The following is a 22,676-nucleotide window of genomic DNA, read 5'->3' on the forward strand; positions in this document are numbered from 1 at the left end:
TAGACACAAAATATTTATTAACTTTTTAAATATTTTTGTTTTATCCGATAAATGAATGGACGAGACGCAAAGTTTCCCCAATAGAGGAGGATGGATTTTATAATATTTTAATCCACAAAAAAGATACATAAAGTTGCAAAAGAATAAATTTCAATCAATTCTGCACGGCACTTTCGGATTCTTCGGTCACGTCGCCACCTCCCACTTTCGTCCTTTTTCTGATTTTAATGCTCAAAAACTTTAGACTTCGACAGCTGCAATCCTCAAAGACGGAAGGGGAATATCGAATCGTGGGTTGCGTGGCTAGCTCGAACGCAGAATGTGTATATCTAGCAGAGTCGCTCCCCATTTCTTCCCTCGTCGTCGTCTCTGGCTAGCAGAATGGAGCAGTCCTTCATCATGATCAAGCCCGACGGCGTGCAACGCGGCCTGGTATATCCAATTCCAAGCGTTTTGATTTGTTTTTCGTATAGTTCTGTTCTTATGCTCGATCGATCGGCACATCATCCATCTCTCCTAATTCTTGATTAATTTAGGTTGGGGAGATCATTAGTCGTTTCGAAAAGAAGGGTTTCTACTTGAAAGGTACGGCTTCTGGCTACTCTGTTGGCACTTTGATGAAGAAAAATTAAATTATTTTTTTTTTTTTGTTTTTGTTTTGGGTGCCATTTGAGTTGAGTAGGAGTGAAGTTGTTGAGCGTGGAGCGCTCCTTTGCGGAGAAGCACTACGCCGACCTCTCTGCGAGACCCTTCTTCCCTGCGTTGGTGGACTACATCATATCCGGCCCAGTGGTTGCCATGGTGTGGGAAGGGAAGAATGTGGTGCTCACCGGACGCAAGATCATCGGAGCCACGAACCCCTCGGACTCCGCCCCCGGCACCATACGTGGTGATTTCGCGATCGAGATGGGCAGGTGATTCGTCTTCGATGATTTTTTTTTTCTTTTTCTCTTGCTGTTTGAAATATGATGAGCAAAGCTATAATTATTTGAAGAGAATGCATCCAACGCCAAAAACATACTAAAATTTCACCTGCCAAGTGGAATCATGTGCTTAACGCTCTGCTTTCCTTTTTCCTAGCTGGAGAAAATATGTTACAGTTGTTTCACCCTGGATGGGATTGCAAAGGAGCCAATTTTTCCTTGCATTCTCAACTAATTCATTGTCATATTTTTCCAATTCATTATCACCTGTGTATTCTTTTGATTCATTGAATAGAAAAATCGTAATTGAACACTGCTGTGTAAATTAACATCAACTATTACCTTGCTAGTTTTGCTATAAAAAAAAACATACCCTGTGAGTTTTAACTTTGCAGCCAATAAATGTCAATTTGTTAGATAACAGACCTAGGCAATAGGATCACTTATTGCAATTGGGTTCTTTTCTGATAACCAAGTTCAAAATCTTCTATTTGTTGTTAATTATTCTGTTTGTTTCTTCAATCATTCTCTTGCTATGACTAGGTTATTTCCTAGATATGCTCTTTTTGTATATTTTTGCTCTTCGGGATCATTGAAATGTAGCCTGACCTGAATACGAGGTGGATGGTAGATTGTAATTGTGGCTGCAGGTCGAATTGTGCACTACCGAATTGGTTCACCTTCTGGAACAGTGATAGATAGATGACACAACTTAGTCACTATCATGTATAAATGTAAGTAATACAATTTGTGTTGGAAATTTGATATCATTACCAATCCAATCCAAGCTTATAGACTTTAAATGTATAAAGCGCTTATCTACTTTTATTTGAATAATGAGATTCCTTTGCCTTTTTATCTTCATGGTATTTTTTAGGAGGATAAGACAACCAAATGCATAAGAGGTAGGACCAGATGCCGTATTAGCTGCCACCTGTTGCTTTTCTAAGCATTGGCAAGATGTCTTATTGCTTTAGGACTAAAGATATTACTATATGGATCATAAGAGCTGCCACGGATCATGACTCATGAATAGTATTTCTATTACTTTTTCCCCTCATTTTCAAAAGGTGCATTATGCTGCCATTGTTTGGTAGTGCTGGTAAGAAACCAATAGATATTGTCTTTGTTTGGTTCTCCATTTCTTCACCTACCTGGATTTGTTCTATACGCAACCACCTATTTCAATTCCACTTCAGATTTTTGTTGATCTATCCAAAACTTCACTCTACCTGAATCCAACTTGGTTATATAGCTGGGCTATACAAACTTGCTTCCGGTTGTTGTTAATCTATCCAAGCTAACCAAAATATTGTTGATGGACGACCAAATATAGTTGCACACGTGCCTATAATTTCAAAACATATTCTACTTATGCATCTAGTGTTAAAATGCAAATCCAGCTATACTTGTAATTAAGATTGTTATGGTAAAAATTACAATAGAATATTGAAGTCTGCTATATTTAAGAATCTATATTGGATCTCAGTTTGGAACTTGACCAAAGAGATTAACATCAAAAAGAGTTAAGTCAAGTTGTTTTAGGAGTGGGGTGGTGACCTGAACTTAGATGAAGTGAGATCAGCTTGGGTACTAGATCAGGAGTTCAAGCAAGGCAAATGGGTGGAGTTGGTCTTTGTAGCCAGAATTCATGCACAGGACACACACAATGGTCCAGCTAGTTTCCCACAGATCAGTTATCATTCACATCTGTTGGATCCCACATTGCATGTGTCACTTATTCAATGGTTAATAAAAATAGTGGGTAATTTCAGCCGTGTTAGATATCTAATTAAAATTAATTGGGATGGGTGCATGCATATATTTGAAAATGACTAAACTATTACTATAACGTGATTAAGTAATCAATGCCCCAAAAGCTTAAACTGTTTGTAAAAAAAAAAAGAGGCCATTTTGGAAACCAAATTAGGATCCAAGTCAAGAGATCATGCTTGGACTACAGACCAATTGAGCGGAGTGAGTCAATAAAAAGGAATAACTTGGAAAAGCAGCAGCTGTGGATTTCAATATGCAAGTTAAACTCATTTTATGTCTACTTTTGAAGTTCAACACATGAAAATCAAGGACTGTTATATAACACAGATGTCTATCCTAAATGGAGATGTCTCCCTAATTTATTGCATTGAATTTATTAAAATCATCTGACGTAAATGATCTTCTTTTTCTCAGGAATGTCATTCATGGGAGTGACTCCGTTGAGAGTGCCAGGAAGGAGATTGCTTTGTGGTTTCCTGAAGGCATAGCTGAGTGGAAGAGCAACCTCCACCCCTGGATCTATGAGCAGAAATAAGAGAAGCACTTCTCTATATTATCCACTACAATCTCACCATAACTTAAGTTTTGAGTTCTCTTAATTTCCAATATGAGCGGGTGATCGCTGTTAGCTCTTGTTTGGTTGCTTGTGCTATTCAAAGAAGGCATTGAGAGTGCCTCTCCTATGGCAAATGAATAAACTAATGCAGTTGGCTTGCTTGTTCAAGCTCTGTGTTTGTAAAATTTTTTCCACTACTTTGCACTGGTACACTCAGAATTTGAGTTTTTTATGTAACGATTAAGTCAACTTGTGCTGTGTACGAATCTACTTCTAAATAATAAATTACGACTATATATCTGACCTACCGAGAAATGTCTCATAATAGTTGTATCAACGGCATTGCCATCATTCACCACAGCATTATTTTACTTGTGCACTATATATATACTTTCCATTCGATATGAATCAAGATCCTCTATCCTCTTGTGTCTTGCTTAGTATTGTTCTATTTTTTTTCTTTTCTTTCACTTTTTCTCGACTCATCATCTTCCTGTATTATGCTTAAATCATCTTATGCTTAATTAACAATCCCACACGATCTCATAATCACGTATAAAAAGATAAATTAAAAAATTATAATTAACCACTATAAAAGAAAATATTTTTTTTAACTTTGTTGAGATTCAATCCTTATCTATTGTAACAATATTTACTTTATCGTAGTCAATTCAATTTTGCTCCTAAATTCTAAAACTTATTGTCATTCAGGTACTTTGTTAATGTCATCATCATCCATCCATCACTCATGGGATATAACATCACCCTTTGTTACACAGGAGAAAAAGGAAGGCATAACAATTCAATTAATAACAATTCCTCCCAAACTACAATTTAGATCGAGCTTAAATTGAGCTCAAAATTACTTCCAATAAATTAGACGACAATTTTACTTGTTCGAAAAAAAATGAAACGAAAACAGAGAACAGAGTAAAAAAAACAAAACAAAAGGAAAAATATGATATTTATCAACAGCCTTGTTTGAAAGAGAACCACACCTCAAACATGGATCTACAACATTTTTACAGTAAGGAAATGGGTTATAGATTACAATGGCCAGCTTTATATTCTCAACCCAAAAGAATAATAAAACAAGAAAAAAAGAACCAAAGTGGATCAACTTGCTCACGCTCAAAATATAAAATTCCATCCTCAATCAAATGCTGCTAACAAGAAGTTTATATGACGGTAAATCCTCAATTCGACTCAAATCCTTCACAAGCAACTCCTGCTCCAGCTGACCAAGTGTTGACTTCATTACCGTCTGCAAAAAATGACACGAGTTGTGGAAAAAGGATAATCATTATTATGTTAAGATGGTTCTTAAAAAGCTTTTCAATCCATGGAATGAATTGAACTTAAAAAGCCCTAAATAGAGAGATTTTAATCTTCAGGAGGACATGTTGATGGTGGGTCAAACTTTCGAAGCGACTCCAACTTTCAAACTCAAACTTTTGAAGATCAAATCGCGTACCTTGAAGTCCATGTATGACGCATGCATAGTAAGCCATCGCCGATCCATCAACTTGAAAGTTATGCAATACAACATGTCAAATGCCTTCAAGTTCTCTGTTGGAAAACAAAAACAAGATAACTCTTTTAAGTCGATTAACATCAAACCTCCAAAAAGAACTTATATATAATACATATTTTTTGGCAAAATGTAGACTAAAGGTCTGCAAAAAATTATGTAATATAATATGTTGAGTGTCAAATTTTTAGTATTGTTTTTGATCAACAGTTGGTTGCATCAATGAACTGGTTTTGTTATCACAACAGTTAATTAAATCAGTAGGTCAAGGCCATATGCTCAGCAATAAACTGGATTATTATTGATTGCTGAAACAATCTCAGTGGAAACTACACAGTAATTGAATACAAATACAAGCGTGCAAACATACCTGAAAGTAGCTTTAAGAAAATAGCTCCAACAAATGACCTGGGTCTGGCTGCAGTCATTACAACACTTCTTTTTAGTGGCACTGGTAGAACTTTATTGCATCCAAATGCAAAGAAAAGTATTTAAACTATATGAGATAATTAAAATAAATCATTCATAACATTCTAATTTAACCTAATTAATTAGCTTAGCTAAAAGATCGATGAATTCATATCTAGTGAGAATTAAAGTACAAACCAAGTCGAAGATCAAGCATTTCTATGAGCATGAATGTGATATTGACACCAGCTACTGCAAAAGGGTATTCCCATAGAGATCGCTCCCCATTCTGTTTTTCAAGCAGGTCCTTAAAGGATTTCTGCATGTGTAAATTACAAGATTAGCTAATTGGAAAAAATAGCAATCAGTTTGCTAGCAAGACCAGCTAAAATATGAGAACTGTGACTAGATAATACAGCAACTCATCGAAACTAATAGTGCTTCGCTTACACTGTAATCACTCCAATATATCTGACTAAATCATTTATTAAAAAAATGTCTTGGAACTGGAGTAGACAAAGAAATTCAACCATGAATGTTCTAAAATACAATGACATACAGCACTAGCTTTTCTCAAGATCCCAAAGCTCCTAAAACAAACTAAGTTAATAGTATTTTACCTTGGTTTTGCCCATCAGCAAGATGAATCAAATGAGTTAGAAGCAACAATGCAGATATACATATTCATTTGATCTAGTAACATGAAATGTTATCTAGTTGACATTAAAATACACCAACACTCAACAGAGACTATTTGTCACTTGCAAATTTACACACACCATAGAAACAATAATGTGTGTGTGAAAACTTGAAAGTGCACATGGATGTGTGGATTGTTGGTACCAGAGGACTCAAATCCACAACTCCTCTTGCCTTGTTACCTGAAAGGTGGTTAAGCCTTTTCAGAACATCCCAGTTCTGATATTAATTGTTACATTGTGTATAGCCACCGGAGGAGAGTGAATAGCAGAATAAACAAAATATTTGAATCGAAATATCAAAGTTTGGGATTGCTACTCCATGGCCTATGGATCCATAAGTAACCACTATATTTTCTCCTTCACAGGTAATGTTCCATATCTTTTACAACAGCAATAAAAGATAATAGATGTAATTGGATGCTTAAAACATATTGAAAAACTGCCAAACAAATAAAGCACTAAATAAAAACAACAATAGAACAAGAAATAAAAGCAAAAAAAAAATCTCAAAATTGCTATGGTGGAAACTCCATATCGCTTTTGTTCGACTTTGTTTATCTGTTCAATAGAAAGGCCACTACATGAACTCAACAAGCAAGAAGGCACTAAAAGTGGCATAGGACAATGACTCATCTGAATCCTGAAAAAGACGAAGGAACAACCATGACTACCGAGAATATTGTATTCATGGCCCTAAATGAAGAAGTTGAAAGTTCAAAGGAAGAAGTTGAGCAATTCAACAACAAACTATCTTCAAGTGAAAACGAGGTATATTGTACTCAATTAATGTCATTCAAACTCTCTCTCTAAATCTAAAGACAAAACTAAATCTCTTCAAAAAGAGCTAAAAAATCTTTGAAAAGAGACACTCAATTGAAATTTGTAATGTTAAAGAATAAACTTCACTCGTTGAGGAAAATGCTTCTTTAAAATTATTAATCAAAGATTTGAGAAAGAGTCTAGAAAATTCACATTGAGCTCCAATTACCTTCATATGATACTTGGAGAGCAACATGTTGTTTACAACAAAGCTGGTTTTGGTATAAACCCAAGCAAAAAAAAGGACTCTTATATTTCATTAATTAATAGACAAGACTTACATTTAAATAAAAATATTAAATATGCTAAATCTTAGGTTCCTAAGCGTCTACTAGTTAACCCTGCTAGATCTAACACTTATTGGGTACCAAAAGTTTCAACTTTTCATGTCTTGTAGTATGCACAAAGAATGAGAACTCAAACGAATGGATCATTGATAATGGATGCTCATGACATATGACAGTCACGCAAGCAAATTTACAATATTAAAGTATAAGGATCGAGGTACAATGTCATTCGGAAACAACGGTTAGCTAAAAGTGATTGGTATAGGTGATATTGAACTAAACTCAAATTTTATAATTTGAAAGGTTTTACTTGTTAAAAATATAAGCTTCAATTTATTAAATATAAGTCTACTATTAATAATAACTCTTCTAAATGTCTAGTAAAACATAATAACTTAATTTTTATTACTTTTTATAGGATGACAAAAAAATAATATTTATACTATTAATCTCCCATGTATTACTAATATCTCGCTTAAGTGTCTTATGTCTGAGGAAGATGAAGCATGGTTGTAGCATAGAAGGCTAGGATACAACAACATGAGAACCATTAGCAAAATTTCTAAAGGACTTGTGAGAGAATTAGCAAAATTGTTTGTGTGATGCATGGTAGGAGGGCAACAATTAAGATCCACACATAAGAGTAAGTATATGGTAAGTACCACTCGACCCCTTGAGTTGCTACACCTTGACTTATTTGATAGTCATGGCGTTGCATCTCTAAAGGAGAGTCGTTACTGTTTGGTAATTATTTGTTGGATGATTTTTCTAAAAATAAACATAAAACTCTTGAAAAGTTCATTGATTTTTGTAGAAGAATTGAAAATGAAAAGAATCTCAAACTCAACTCTATCAAAAGTGATCACGGAGGAATATTTAAGAATCTTGGTTTGTTCTACAGAATCAATGGATATGTGCATGACTTCTCCTCACCTAGAACACCACAACAAAATGGTGTTGTTGAGAAGAAAAATCGTGCACTTCAAGAGATAGCTTGATCTATTTTAAACAAGTTTTCTTTGACGAGTTATTTTTAGGCTGAAGCTATAAACACATGTTATGTTCAAAATAGAACTTTCATTCATCCATTTTTATCAAAGACCCCATATAAGCTTTGGTTTGGAAGAGCACACTCAGTTAAATACCTTAGAGTTTCTAGTTGTAAGGTGAATATTCTAAGTAACAAAGACCATCTTGGTAAGTTTTTGATGAATGAAAGGATTTTTGTCTTATCGTGTCTCGTGTCTATAATAAGTGCACTCAAAATTGGAAAATCATCCAATGTTGTTTTGACGAATCTACTCTAGTGTATCCCTTGGTATTCTTCAATTAATAAGGACTTTTTGGTGGAAGCAAGCGAGAAGGTAGGCAACCAAAACATAGATGGCAAACATCAAGGAGGAATAAAAGACAATTCAAATAGTGAACACCTCAAGAAGGAAGAAGATGAATGTCCAAAAAGAATCCATCTAACAAGGAAGAACCAACAGAATAAGTGGGTCTCATCCGAATGAGCAAGTTATGGGAGACTTATCACAAGGGTAAGAACTTATTCCTTTTTAAAATATAAATTCTCAAATAGCATTTATCTCACACAGATTGAGCCAAAGTCCATATACAAGGCACTCCTTGACTCGAATTTGGTCATAGGAATGCAAGAAAAACTCGTTCAATTTGAGAGGAATAAAGTTTAAGAACTAGTTCTGAGACCCGAGGAATGCTCAATAATTAGCACTCGTTGGGTTTTTAGGAATAAACTAGACAAAAATGAACCTATAGTTAGAAATAAGACTAGATTAGTGACCCCAGATTTCAACCAAGTAAAGGGTTTGGATTTTGACAAGACCTACTCTCCTATGCCTCGTTTACAATCTATTAGTGTTTTGGCTTTTAAAGGTTTTCTTTTATATCAAATGAATGTTAAATCTACCTTTTTAAACAGTTTTATTAAAGAAGAGGTTTATGTCAAACAACCTCCGGATTTTGAACATATTGATCTTCCAAATCATATTTTCAAATTAAAAAGGTGTGATATGGTTTAAGCAAGCTCCAAGATCTTGGTATGAACATCTTTCTACTTTTCTTATATCAAAAAATTTTAAATGAGGTAGGGTTAATCGATTATTTTTAAAAACTAATAAAAATGATATTTTTGTTATACAATGATATAATTTTTGGATTTACTAACAAAGAAGTCTTAAATGAGTTCATCTCATGGAGGAGTTCATCACTCAGAGAGTGAATTTGGAATAAGTCTTGTAGGAAAACTAACTTTCTTTTTGGGACATCACTCTCAGTAACGACTCTCGTTTAACACATCTACTCTTGAAGTACATGATTTTTCCTGTCAACAATATCATTTTGTTGTGATGTTCTAGGTGAGGAGAATTCATGCGCATATCCATTGATTCTACAAAAATCTTGAAAACCAAGATTCAAGAATTCTCCTCTCCGTGATAACTTCTGATACGATTAAGATTCTTTTCATTTTCATTTTTTTCTAAAAAATCAATGAACTCTTCAAGAGTTTTATGTTTATTTTTTTAAAATCACCCAAAAAAATGGCTAAACAGTAATGCCTCCCATTTAGAGATGCAATACCATGACTATCAAATAAGTCAAGGTGTAGCAACTAAAGGAGTCGAGTACTAAAGGAGTCTGAGTACTGCTTAGCATATACTTAGTCTTATGTATGGATCTTGCTCGTTTACCCTCCTAACATGCATCACACAACTGATCTTTTATGAATCTGATCTCCGATAATCCTTTTACAAGTCCTTTATATATTTTGCTAATGGTTCTCATGTTGGTGAGTCCCAACCTTTTGTACCACATCATGTTTTCATCTTCCTTAGGCATAAGACACTTAAGAGAGAGTAATGCACAGAAGATTAATAGTATAAATATTATTTTTTCAACATCTTATAAGAGTAATAAAGTCATTATGTTTTACTAGATATTTGTAATAGTGAAACTCAATTGTATATCCAAATACGGCATAGTTGATTTATAGTTAATAAATTGCATCTCATATTTTTAATGAGTACAACTTTCAAATTATAAAATTTAAGTTTAGTTCAATATCACCTGTACCAATCACTTTTAGCTCAATGTTGTTTTGCGAATGATATTGTACCTCGATCCTTGTACTTTAATGCAATAAATCATTTGCATCACCTGTCATATACCATGAGCATCCACTATCAATAATCTATTCATTTGAGTCCTTGTGCAAACCTACAAGACATGGAAAATTAAAATTTTTGATACCCAATAAGTGTTGGGTCTAGGAACCCAAGCTTTAGCATATTTAATATTTTTATTCAAATGCAAGTCTTGTTTATTAATTAATGAATGATAATTTACCAAAGGGCATGCTTAGCTTTCAAAAATATTTGAACAATGCACCCAACTTTTGTATTTACCAAAGGGCGTACTTCTTTACCAAAATACCTTTCTCATTAAAAAATATAAAATAATAAAAATGGGCGGTCAGTGCAAAATTAATACCAATGGCAGCAATTGACAACCCCAACAATCGACCATGAATTACGGCTAGGTTAGTTAAAATTGCGACCTGGCCAATCGAAATCGTGGCCTACTCAGTCGAAACGGCGGCCAAGCCAATTGAAATCGTGGCATGATCAATCGAAATCGTGCCAAGGCAATTGTGACAAGACGGTGACCGCCCTAGCTGAGCAACTAAGTGAGTCGCAAACAAGCCTTGAAATTGCGACCAAGTCAGTCGTGACCTTGGTGGCAATTTTGCGACTGACCTGATTGCAATTTCGCAACTAGGAGGCTAGTCGCAGCATGGTCGTGCGATTGGCTGTGACCCAAGGTACCGATCGCCAAGGGTTCACCCGGCCATGAAATCACAACCAAGCCAATCGCGACCTTGATCGTGATTTCACAATCGGCTTGGCCGTGATTTCACGACCAAGCCTCACCAAGATTTTCTAGCCAAGAGGTTGATCGCCACCTTGGTTTCAATTTCATGACGATCACCTTGGTTGCACGGCCTTGGCGATCACTACCTTAGCCCCACGACATCGACAGTCGCCGCCTTAGTTGTGACCAACCTAGCCACGCGACCTGGGAGATCGCTACCTTGGCCACGATTACCCAACTAAGCTGTAACCGTCATGGTCGTAATTTCACCGCCAAAGGTTGCGACTGGCAAGCGCCATTTTGTGGCATTGTGATTGGCAACTATAGCCAATCATTGTGGCCAAAGGCCGCGACTAAAGGTCGTGGCCGAGTTCGTTGCTGCTGCCAAGTCCTTTTTTATTGTTTTATATTTTTTAATGAGATGGGTATTTTAGGAAAGAAGTGTGCACCCTTTGATAAATTGACCATTAATAAAATACAAGAGGTCTCTTTTTGCTTGGGTTTATAACCAAGTCGATTTTATTGTAACCAACACATTAGTCTCCAAATATCATATCAAAGTACTCGGAGCTCAATGTGAATATTTCAAGATTTTCTCAAATTTTCAAAATTTTAAAAACCATTTTCCTCGACAAATATTCTTTAATATTATAGATTTCAGTTGAGTGTGTCTCTTTTCAATGAGTTTTTAGCTCTTTTTAAAAGACTTAATGTTGTCTTTACATTTAAAGAGAGAGTTTGAAACAAATGTGATGGTATCATATAATTTACTTAATGCAATAAAATGTACCTAGTTTTTGCTTGAAGATAGTTTGTTGTTGGATTGTTTAGCTTCTTCCTCCGAACTTTTAACTCCTTCATCCAAAACCATTAATGCAATATTCTTGGTAATCATGGTTGTTCCTTTATCTTCTGAAGATTCGAATGAATCATCATCCTATGTCACTTTTAATGTCTTCTTCTTCTTGTCTATCTACTCTTTGTTGAGTTTAGGGCATTACACTACACTTACCTTTACCTTTGGATTTAGATGTCCTTTTCTTTGGATCCAAGAACATCTTTTTGGCATCGCTTTTACTTAGTTGTTTCTTTCGCATCATCTTCCTCACTTATCATCTTCCTCACAAAGTGAGATCTCACTTGACGAGCCATCATCATCGCTTTTGTGTTCGGTAGATGAGTCTTGCTCCTCTTTCTTCTTGTTCTTTTTACTTGCAACCAAAGCAACACCTTTCTCTTGGCCTTTATTCAATGAGTTTCTCCAATAACTCCATAATGTTTTTGTATGGTCCGACTTTATTTATGTTCAACAGAAAGTACACATTGCAAATGTGACTTTTGCATTTACTTACCCTTTCCTTTTCGTGTCATTAGACTAGTTATCAAAATCAAGTTACTTAGTAAGCGATTAGTCCTTCTAGAGTAGAAATTGCTCTAATACCAAATGTTAGATCGATGACATGGCTAGAGAGGGTGAATAGACGCTTGTTGTTTTTGTGCTTTCATTTATCCTTATCTCTACGATTTATTAGTTCGCAGTGGAAACAAATATAATAAAAAGATACAAGCACATAAAACAAGTACGAAACTCCTAGTTACTATTCAACAACCTATCATTCGTCGATAGATCACCCCTGTAATCACCTCTGTCTTGTTCTACTTTCTAGAATATGTCCTATTAGTCGACTGGTTTGAATCTATCAATCAAATCAACTCATGACCAAATCATCTGGATCACAACTAGTTCTTTTGTTGACTGTGTTATCAATCAACTCGGCTGCTTTTCCTTTATTAGTCGACTTATCCAAATCAATTTGACTGCTCTCTTGAATCGCAACTATTTGCTCTTTTGATTGTTCCATGCAGTCGATTGATTATTCTTTATCAACTGACTGATCCAGTTTGGATCAGGAGCATTTCCTCTATTGATCGTTCCATCCAATTGATTGCCGACAGATATGAATAATATATTAGACTAAATTCCTTAGATCAAGAATTTATCATATGCTGACTAGGTCATGAGTTGACGATTCCCATCAGTCGATTACTCTTATCTCTTGATCAATTTGTCAGACAATTATTTCGTCAATCGACTAATATGCCTTTATTAGTGGACTACTAATGATAAGCTTTAACTTCTTCAAAACAATCCTATTTTATTTTGTTTACAATTATAATAATGTAAATTTATTAGTTGACTACTAATTCTTATCATTTGACTATCTAGTCAATTAGCTTCTAAACAAAAATATTCAATTCATTGACATTTTAGCTTGAGACAATTACCTAATCGACTCGACTATTACTCGACTGAAACATTGCATCAAATGACTTACACTAAGGATGAGACTCATCCTTCCAAGAACCCATATCTTCAAGACTCCCTCATTTGTCTAGTACCATTCGAACTTGACTTACTATCGGCTTACTAAGACTTTCAATGCCTAGAGACTATTTATCAGAGACTTCATTACCCAATGCGTCACTCTTGACTTACCAAGACTTCCACTTGTCCAACCCTAGGTCCACCTTGACCTAGTAGGACTTTCATATTGTCTGGAGTTCACTCCTCTGAGACCTCTACCTTCCTTAGAGTTTACTCCTGTGAGACCGTTGTTGTTGAAATTCATCAAAATTTACATATTTTTGTAAGCTTTACTCACCTTCGCTTAAACTAGAACCTCTAAGAACATCTAAAAGGTCACTGTATATGTTAATCCTCCAAGTTTAAACCTTTACCACATCTTGTCTCTTAATGACCACTATTCACACACTCGGTTTTGAACCTCTAAGCACGTCTCGACAGTTAATACTCAGTCATCCAAATCAAAACCACTAAGTCTTAATAATCACTACTAATATTCACCCACATCGAAAGTACTAAGCACCCACTACGCATGTTCACCTATTAATTGAACAACTAAACACCTTTCAATGATCTATATTCTCATTAAACCAAATTTCAAGCTTCTCAGTGCATTTTCTACCCATGCTCAAGCACATTCCAAAAACTATATTTGGAATCTCAGCAAGTCTAGGACCCTCTATGAAGTCAATCTAAATAGACATCATATTTACATTTTCTAATAATGATTGGGTTAAACATTAATGCATGTATTATATGTTGGAAAATTTACTCATTATATGGTGAATGTTATAGCAAGAACATGTTTATAAATGTCATTTTTGCATATTCGATAATAATTTTTATCTCTTTAATAAAAAGTTCTCTAGTTTACTAGAAGAAATTGATAATAAGGGCGTGCCCCTATCGAAAGTTCTAAAAAACCACACAACAGAGTAAATTTGTAAAAGATCAAAACAAATTCATTTATAGCTCTTAAATTGGCTTATTCCAACATTAGAGAGTTAATTTCTAATCTCCCGTTATCTTCCCGGATAAACATCAACTTAATTTTAAGTCTTTAACCTCTAGATTCTTTGCTAGAGTTCTAGCATTTAGAACTAAGATCATTACTTTTATTTTGTACATAACAAAGCATACAACTGCACAAGTGAAGATTCTTGTACGGATAATTACCCTGCTAGAATATATAAATTTTCTCCCCGTTTTTAGTCGTAGACCCTCCAAATGAGGGACAAAAGGTTGAATGAAACTATAAGAAATAGAAAATCTGCATACTTTTTAAAATAATTCAACTATCTCAAAGAGAAGAACAAACAAAATGCATATAGTCTTTTAGTAGAACTATACATCAAGAGAACTTAGTTATATGAAAAAACAATCAACTTTATGGCCATGGTGAAATGTGAAGCACATCCAAAGAATTTGCCACATTGTCATAGCTGGAAACTAGATCTTGCCACAAAACAAGATCATAATTCTCTATATATAGCCAAATACCACTCTCATTATTCATAATTTGCTTAGGTTTGACAGTTAAGAAAACAAAACAACTTACAGGATAGTTTCTGGCAAAGAATAATAGGTTTTCTACAGATATGAAACCACCTCCCCTGCAACATGTGACAGACAAACGATAGTTTCTGACACTCATAACAGAGGCAATAATATGTACCTTAGAAGCAATGCCTAGAGAACATAGCATAAGTACCTAAAATCAGTAGAAGGATCCTTTCCTTGCCATCCCATATTTTTCCATTGTTCGGATATTAAATCATGGAGTTTGACTTCTGGATAAGCAGCATACCATAGGGCCCTCAAGGCTTCCTACCAATGTTTCAGTACTGAGATAGCATACTGGAAAAAATTGTGGCAATATATCAAAACATAACTAGGTTCCAATAACTCAAAATATCATACTATAACTTGCAGATTCTTGATTGAGACTAAATTACAAGGTCACATGGAAAGAAAACAAATTCTTTTCCCAAAAAATACAAGAAATATGCCAGAAGAACACAGCTGGATAAAATATTAGCATCTAAGAAATGGTTGATGCAGTATATTTCTAAGCTAGGTACCTGATGCTCTTTATTCGAACTATCATAAACGACATCAATCCGATTCTGTAACCTATGTAAACATTCCTCCTGCCAATTTGTAAATCAACATAAGTACATAATTTTCATCCATGTTAAACTTTAGAAAGCAAGAGTTAATATAACACTGAGATGCTATTGATATATTAAATATCTAGTAGAAATAAGCAAGCTCCACCTCATGGGAAAAAGAGGATGAAAGTCAACTGCAGCAAAAAATTAACAAAGGTAACTGACATTATAAGAACAGATTGCTTAATATCGATAGCCAGTGATAACTATACAAAGATTTATAATAAGATTGAGCTAAATATTGTTTTACCTCTCCCAATCTCCCAATCATGATGCTTATAAATAAATAAATAAATATATATATATATATATATATATATATATATATCACATAGTTTTTTATCTTCAAAGGTTCATTTCATGAGATTAAAGGAAAGACAAATTATACTAGTTAGTATAGACCAAGTAGAAATTGTGGAATGTACCAAAATATATATATATATAAAAACTTAACCTTTTGTACATAATGAACATCTAAATTTCTGAAGTGTCTAAAGATACACAAGATAGTCATAAAGCTGAATAGTTGCAAGGAAATGTTTATTATTGTAATTCATCCATGCTTATAATGTTGTGCAATATTGGGAAGTGGCAAGCCTTTATTACCTAGTCACGAGCAGAACTGAACGGTATTACATACTATGAAAAAATACATGAAACATATTTCTTTTATTTTCTACCATCAAGAACACGACTTCCTAGAAGTTGTTGTACATCCAAGAGCTAATAGGAATCAACATTAAAGGAGGCTACCTGATAAGGTGTTATATCGAATATTAAGTGAGCCTCCCTTTCTATTCCTTGGGCACAAACACATGAAAAACCTCTTCCAATCCGCGCAGTTGATCCTGAAACAACCTCCAAGAATAATAAGGCTAATAAACCCAAATAGAACTAAATAAAAAAAGAAAGGTTAAAACTTGAGCACATTTATAACAGATCACTAGTAATGAAACAATAAACGATTCCATGATATGCAAGATCATGGTAAAACATGTGAAGCAAATAGGCCGCACGAACTTGCATGTTGAGAAGAAACAACTCAGCTTAACAGATTCCCCGAAGTTGAAGCGATAAATATGCTTCGGAGACGTAATTTGGAAAACATCAACCTCAACTTCACGCAAAAATAAGAGGAAAAAAAAAGAACAGAACATCATTTCAAGAGCTCAGAAAGAGAAAATGTGAAAAAGTTTGCCGCATACCAGGTGGTGGGTGAAATTCGTTCCCCCGACCCGCCGTCTGAGATATTCTCCTTATCGTCACAAAGGAGCCACCTTTCCCGTCCATCTCCCCCTCGACCACCTCCCCAACTCAAAGCCCCGAGTTGTCCGCATGCTCGTTCAAATATTCAATAGCCAATTGCCCTAAAAAGCATTACCACCCTATCAAATGGCTCTTTCGAAACCACCTTATGCAATAATAATAATAATAATAATAATAATAATAATAATAATAAATCCCCATGGGCGCAAAAAAAAAGCTGAAAATTTCTTTACAGCATGATCTCCAAATCCGGCTAGACGACGGTTCGACGAAGATATCAAAGCAAAGCGATAACATCAATCTGTGCCAGATTGCCGAAAGGGAGACGGTGCAAATGTTGATAGCCCTTCCCTTGCTTTTTTCTCGGGTTGATTCTCACTTTCCACGCTGATAGATTTGTGGTAGGTTGGCTTCCGCCATGCAGCAATAATAATAATAATAATAAAATTAATCAATTAATAAGTGCCATCTTTATTATAATTTTAAAAAATTCACTTACCGATTTACCCTGATGGTCGATGGAAAATTTCCGAACCGACCACCCCTGGCTACTGGAATTATCATTTTTTAAAAATATATATATATTCCATTAATCAATTACCATTAAGATGTGGCTACTGAAATTATTATTTTTTAAAATATATATATATCAAGCTAACCAATAACACTTAAAATAAAATTGTTGAACTAGATGTCATTTTTTATATTTTTTAAATAATTATAAGCATGCCACTGTGTTTGGGTCAAATTTTAGCTTTTATATTATTCCTTGATGTGTTAGTTAATATATGATGTTAGACGTGTTAAATTTGCATATTATTTTTATTATTTTTATATTTGATTAAATTTGAATTAAAACTCGATTAAATATTAAATACATCATAAAAAAATTTGAAAATCATATTAATATTTTAGACAATAAGATTGATCTGGTCTAACATCTAGGATGTGTGAATCAAACTAATGTTGGGGGTGATTATCTTTAAGGAGACTCTAAATGAGCTAGCTGTGAACAAATTTTCGAGGACCTATGAGACGATGGAGAAAAAGAATTAAAATGAAGGTCAAGATGGATTTTGGCGTAGTCATTCTGACAATTAAGTCAGACCTTAGTAATCAAAGAAGAGAAAAGAGAAATTGAAAAGTGGAGAATTATTATTTTTTTCTTGTGCATATACCTGTGCTCGCGAGAGTACGGACTATTTTATACCACTTCCTAGGGGGATATGTTGGGATCGTCTAAGTGCAATGCGCGTATTTACACATTTCAGAAATGTGCACAACGGAAATAGAATAATAATACAAGAAAATTATTACAACATACGCATACAAATATAGGAAATAACAGTGTACAAAGGCATGACTGGAAATTAAAATTTTTCAGAATAGTAAATATTCAATACGTACCTTATTGATGGCGTTGAGTGAAGTTGGCATCAATTGAGCGGTCCTTGTCGAAGTTCCACCTCTACTGGTGATCCACGCCAAGCTCTCGTCTAGGCAGCTTCTCAAGTCACGAGTCGCGTCATCGTCTTCAGTATTAGCCAATGATCGATAACGATCGATTCGAGAGAAAATCTAATTCTGGAAACATACAACAACATTTGTCGCGATCATTTTCTGGTGTTTTTTAATTATCACCAAAAATTATATTCCCAGTATAGTTTTCGGTGGTCAATCATTGACTATCAATTTAAGGCTAACAACCAAAAACTCTTTCTGGTGATGATGGAATAATTCTCTAGAATTTCCATAAGTTTTCGGTGTCAAAGAGTGCTCGGTGGCCCATGGCAACAATTCTTCCGATGGCCGAAAATAATTTTCGACAATGAAGAGCGCTCTGACAGCCAATGACAATAATCAACTGTGAACTCTAACAACGATAGCTACAGTAGCTCCGGTGACCGACAATTTCACCATGATAAAACAAAAGGGAGATTAACATCTCGATTGGATCTTCACCGGGAGGAATCCAAAAGAGGCCGGTGACTCGAGTTTCATTCTTCACACTGGAAACCACAATGAGGTGATGCGCACACGCGGTCTCTCCTCTCTTCTCTTGCGTTCGACCCCGAAGCACAAAAGCCAAACCGCAATTCCAAGAAAGTAAAACGTGATTCATGTCGTCCCCCACCGTTGCTCAGGAGAGTCCAGTGTTGGAGACAGTGCAAATCACGATCAAGTTGGCATGATCGCGGTTTCCCATGGCTCACCGATTAAGGGGGTTAATCGGGCGGCACAATCAAGGAATTCTAAAATCCTTAACTATTATAAACGGAGTGATCGGTTGCTTCCTCTTACGCAGTGCGCAACTAGGGTTTTTCGATCAAGGAAGAAGGATGAAGCCGATGCTTGCTTCCTCTTACGCGGTTGGCGAACGCGCAAGATTCCGCTTGGGAGAAAACTCGATCAGGGCAGTGATGGAGTGTGTTTTGGGTTATTAAATTTATTTTATTTATTTGTTTTATTTGTTTGTTGATGAGTCCCGCAAGTATATGAGTGTCGTCAAGTAATAGAAAGATATCGAACCACAGAGACCGTGGAATCAATCACTAAACTATCACAGAAAGAGTTAGGAAATCATGTAATTTGGATTGGTGATGGGGGAAGTGAGAGTGAAATTAAGTACCTAGATCTTGATCGAAGAGAAATCAGCCAAGTGACAAGATTTGGGGAAACGATCCTAGGACTTTGGATTCCTCGAGATTATGGTTGATTGATCATGGACTCCTTACCATTCCTCAATGATTACATAATTGCAGAGATTCTAACCAAAATATCCAATTAGACCTCGTCAGGTTTCGTCGGAATTAAATCATGAATCCTCTAATGTTACGATTAATTACTAGTCCGAGATGACACCCAGATAGCCTGGTTCTATAGCTCTCCCGCTGTCACCGAGCACTCTAGCAATACTACTAGTGTCCTATCCTCTGTCACCGAGTACTCAATTAAGGACCTCTTCCTATCAATCAATACCCGTTAGCTATCTCTCATAAAGATTCATTGTAGTCTAAGAATCTCCTCAAAAAGTCCGGTTAAAGATTCACCTTCTGTCATAAGGCACCCCGGTCATACTATCCTAAGATTTTGGTTAAACTACAACTCACCCTCATCCATATGAAATTAACCCTTTCATAATCATATTATCAAATAAGTACAAGGCACAAATCCACATAGTAATGCATAGACAAATCATTGAACATGGTAAATAACAAATCCATAGATACAATCATCCATATACATCTCGATTCCTCATACACCCTAGAATCTAAGGGTCTACTCCATGACGGAGGGGATACAACACAAAGAAAAATAAAAATAATACATCTTACTCCTAAATCTGAGAGAAAAGGAAATAAGATTTATCAATCAATGTGGTCTTCTTGGTCTTGTAATCTCCTTGTTGACGATGGATGGATGTGGCATGGTAGTCCTGAACGGATGAATGGATCGCTGAATCTCGCTCCGAATGGCGGCTATGGTGGCCTTGAATCACCTCTAAGGGCTTCCTCTTCTTTTTAGGGTTGAATAAGAAAAGTATTTATATGTCCCTGACGCCACATGGTCGTGCCTCGTGGCACGGCCAAAGAGACACGCCCTTCACATTTAGTCACACGGTCGTGCCTGATAGGCACGACCTAGAGCAAGCTTTTTTCGGGAAAACAGGCACGGTCGTGCCTGTAGGCACGACCTTGACCTGACTCTTCTCTGGAAGCGAAGCACGACTGTGCCTTGTGGGCACGACCCCAAGCTGTATCAGGTTGGAACATATGGGGCACGACCGTGCCTAGGAGGCACGCCCCCAAGCTTGGTCGGCTCTAGTAGGGGGCATGACCGTGCCTTTCAGGCACGACCCTCAGCAACAGTTGATCTGTAATGGAGCACGACCATGTCTGGTGGACACGGCTGCTACCTGGTGTGGCTCGGGTGATGAGGCATGACCCCTCAGGATGATGAAACACGGTCGTGACCCCTCCAGATGATGAAACACGGTCGTGCCTTGAAGGCACAACCCTGCTTTGCCTTCTTTTTGTTTAATCTCCATCTCGCCTTATTTCACTCCAATTTCATCCTACAAATACACAAATACAAGAGCAGACATCCGAACTAGGAAATAGAGAAAATATGTCTAATGCATGGATAAAGGATGTGACAAACATAGGATAATGCCGTGAAATGCATAAAGATGTACAATAAAAGCATAAAAAATACATATATACCCTACGCACATCACACCCCCAGACTTAAATCTTTGCTTGTCCTCAAGTAAAAACATGCATTTAGATTCAAGTAAAAATATGAAGTATCATAACAATTCCTAGCACATCAATCAAATCTAATCAAACAATAACAATGGTAAGCATAATACTTAAGATCATTAAAATAAGGCCTAAAAAGAAGTTCTCCGTGCTCAGTGCAGAAAGTGGCCTTAGTCTATTTGGTATTAAAACCTTACTTAAAGTCAAGTCTTCATGCTACCGTGTTGCTAGATATTTCCAGTCTTAGACACAATGCATGATATTGTCCACTTTGGGCCTAAGTCCTCATGGTTTTGTTCTTGGGCTCTCCCAAAAAGGCCTCATGCCAATTATCGTCCCTCCTTTTAAACCCATGATCTTTTCCATGTGTTTTTTGCATGTTTGCACCTTTGCAACTCAACAATCCCCCCCTCAAACAAAGGACTACAGGCCCCCCCTCAAACGGAAAGTCTCCGTTTGATGTCTGAATCCTCGACCCACCAGGACTTCCTGCCCCTCGGTCCACCCTGACCTACTAGGACTTCCTGCCCAGCCGCAACCAGGACTTCTTGCCCCTCGGTCCATCCGACCTACTAGGACTTCCTGCCCAGTCGCAACCAGGACTTTCTGCCCCTCGGTCCACGTGACCTACTAGGACTTCCTGCCCAGCCGCAATCAGGACTTCCTGCCCCTCGGTCCACGCGACCTACTAGGACTTCTTGCCCAGCCGCAACCAGCATTTCATGCCCCTCAGTCTACCCGACCTACTAGGACTTCCTGCCCGGTGTCTGGTCCTCTTGATTCAAACACGGGAGCCCCCACTTTCTTTGTTTTTTAAGGTTCAACCCACATGGTTAGATCCGGATCATGACTCATCCGGCGGTTAGTCCGGTGAAGAGCGGCCTCGCTCTGATACCAATTGTAGGGTCTAAAGAATGTTTGTATCTCCATAATGGCATGATATTGTCCACTTTGGACCTAAGCTCTCATGTCTTTGTTCTTGGGCTCTCCCCAAAAGGCCTCATGCCAATGGAGATACTTTCCATCCTTTTAAACCCATGATCTTTCCCATGTGTTTTAGATGTGAGACTATGTTTGCACCCTTGCAACCCAACAATTTAGAGTTTGAGTAATTCTTATGATCGTATACCTGGGACGCCTCGTGATAGGAGGAGAGTCTTAACCGGACCTTTCGAGGGATTGCTTAGGCTGTGAACAATCTTTATGAGGGATAACTAACGGTTACTCATTGTTGGGGAGAGGTCTTTAAAAGGATACCCTGTGATAGAGGGTAGAATTCTAGTAGTATTCTGAGGTGTCTGAGTAACACGGGAAAGCCTTGAACCAGGCTATCTAGAATCATCTCGAACTAACATAAGTAACATTAGAACACCATTGATTTATTCCGAGGAAGCCTGGCGAGATCTAATTGAATAATTTGGTTAGAATTCCTACAATTGTGTAATCATTGAGGAATGATGAGGATCCAAGTCAATCAATTAATATCCCGAGGAATCCGAAGTCCTAGAGTCGCCTTCTACATTTTGTCACAGTCGAATTATATCTTCGAACTAAGGTTTAGGAGCTCTAGGAACACTCTTTCTCCCTCACACCAAACCATTTCCTATGAACTCTCCACTCTTATTGTGCTAGGATAGTAATTAATTCCACGGTCCCTGTGGATTCGATCTTTTTATTACTTGACGGTATTCCGTATACTTATGGAACACGCATCAAGTTT

General features: G+C 36.4%; 2 protein-coding genes across 4 annotated transcripts in view; one reads left to right on the plus strand and one right to left on the minus strand.

The window, feature by feature from the left end:
- Positions 1–295: 295 nt before the first annotated feature.
- Positions 296–3,562, plus strand: LOC141832932 (nucleoside diphosphate kinase 1-like). The gene is made up of 4 exons (XM_074720294.1): positions 296–432; positions 537–585; positions 683–914; positions 3,114–3,562. The coding sequence occupies exons 1-4, from the start codon at positions 382–384 to the stop codon at positions 3,232–3,234; spliced, it is 453 nt and encodes a 150-aa protein (XP_074576395.1). The 5' UTR covers positions 296–381; the 3' UTR covers positions 3,235–3,562.
- A 630-nt stretch (positions 3,563–4,192) lies between these two features.
- The window catches only part of LOC141832933 (uncharacterized), a 20,791-nt gene continuing 2,307 nt past the window's right edge, over positions 4,193–22,676 (minus strand). For 2 of the 3 annotated variants that reach the window (XM_074720296.1, XM_074720295.1), the window contains 7 exons: positions 15,339–15,407; positions 14,969–15,084; positions 14,816–14,870; positions 5,393–5,513; positions 5,157–5,204; positions 4,730–4,824; positions 4,193–4,519 (listed from right to left, as the gene is read on the minus strand). In XM_074720296.1, coding sequence (XP_074576397.1) covers positions 4,412–4,519; positions 4,730–4,824; positions 5,157–5,204; positions 5,393–5,513; positions 14,816–14,870; positions 14,969–15,084; positions 15,339–15,407 — 612 coding nt within the window. In that variant the 3' untranslated portion in view covers positions 4,193–4,411. Of the gene's footprint in view, positions 4,520–4,729; positions 4,825–5,156; positions 5,205–5,392; positions 5,514–14,815; positions 14,871–14,968; positions 15,085–15,338; positions 15,408–16,181; positions 16,277–16,633; positions 16,748–22,676 lie in introns of those variants that run through there. The other variant, XM_074720297.1, reaches the window with a different exon arrangement.

The sequence above is a fragment of the Curcuma longa genome, chromosome 8, assembly GCF_044706935.1.
Source record: "Curcuma longa cultivar G26 ecotype Majalengka, Jawa Barat chromosome 8, ITB_CL_G26_1.1, whole genome shotgun sequence".
NCBI lineage: Eukaryota > Viridiplantae > Streptophyta > Magnoliopsida > Zingiberales > Zingiberaceae > Curcuma > Curcuma longa.

Excerpts from the sequence above, each read along its gene's own strand:
- LOC141832932 (XM_074720294.1), top strand. The coding sequence starts at position 382 with ATGGAGCAGTCCTTCATCATGATCAAGCCCGACGGCGTGCAACGCGGC. Across the intron at positions 433-536 it reads ACGGCGTGCAACGCGGCCTG|GTTGGGGAGATCATTAGTCG; the intron begins GTATATCCAATT and ends TGATTAATTTAG. Across the intron at positions 915-3,113 it reads TTCGCGATCGAGATGGGCAG|GAATGTCATTCATGGGAGTG; the intron begins GTGATTCGTCTT and ends TCTTTTTCTCAG.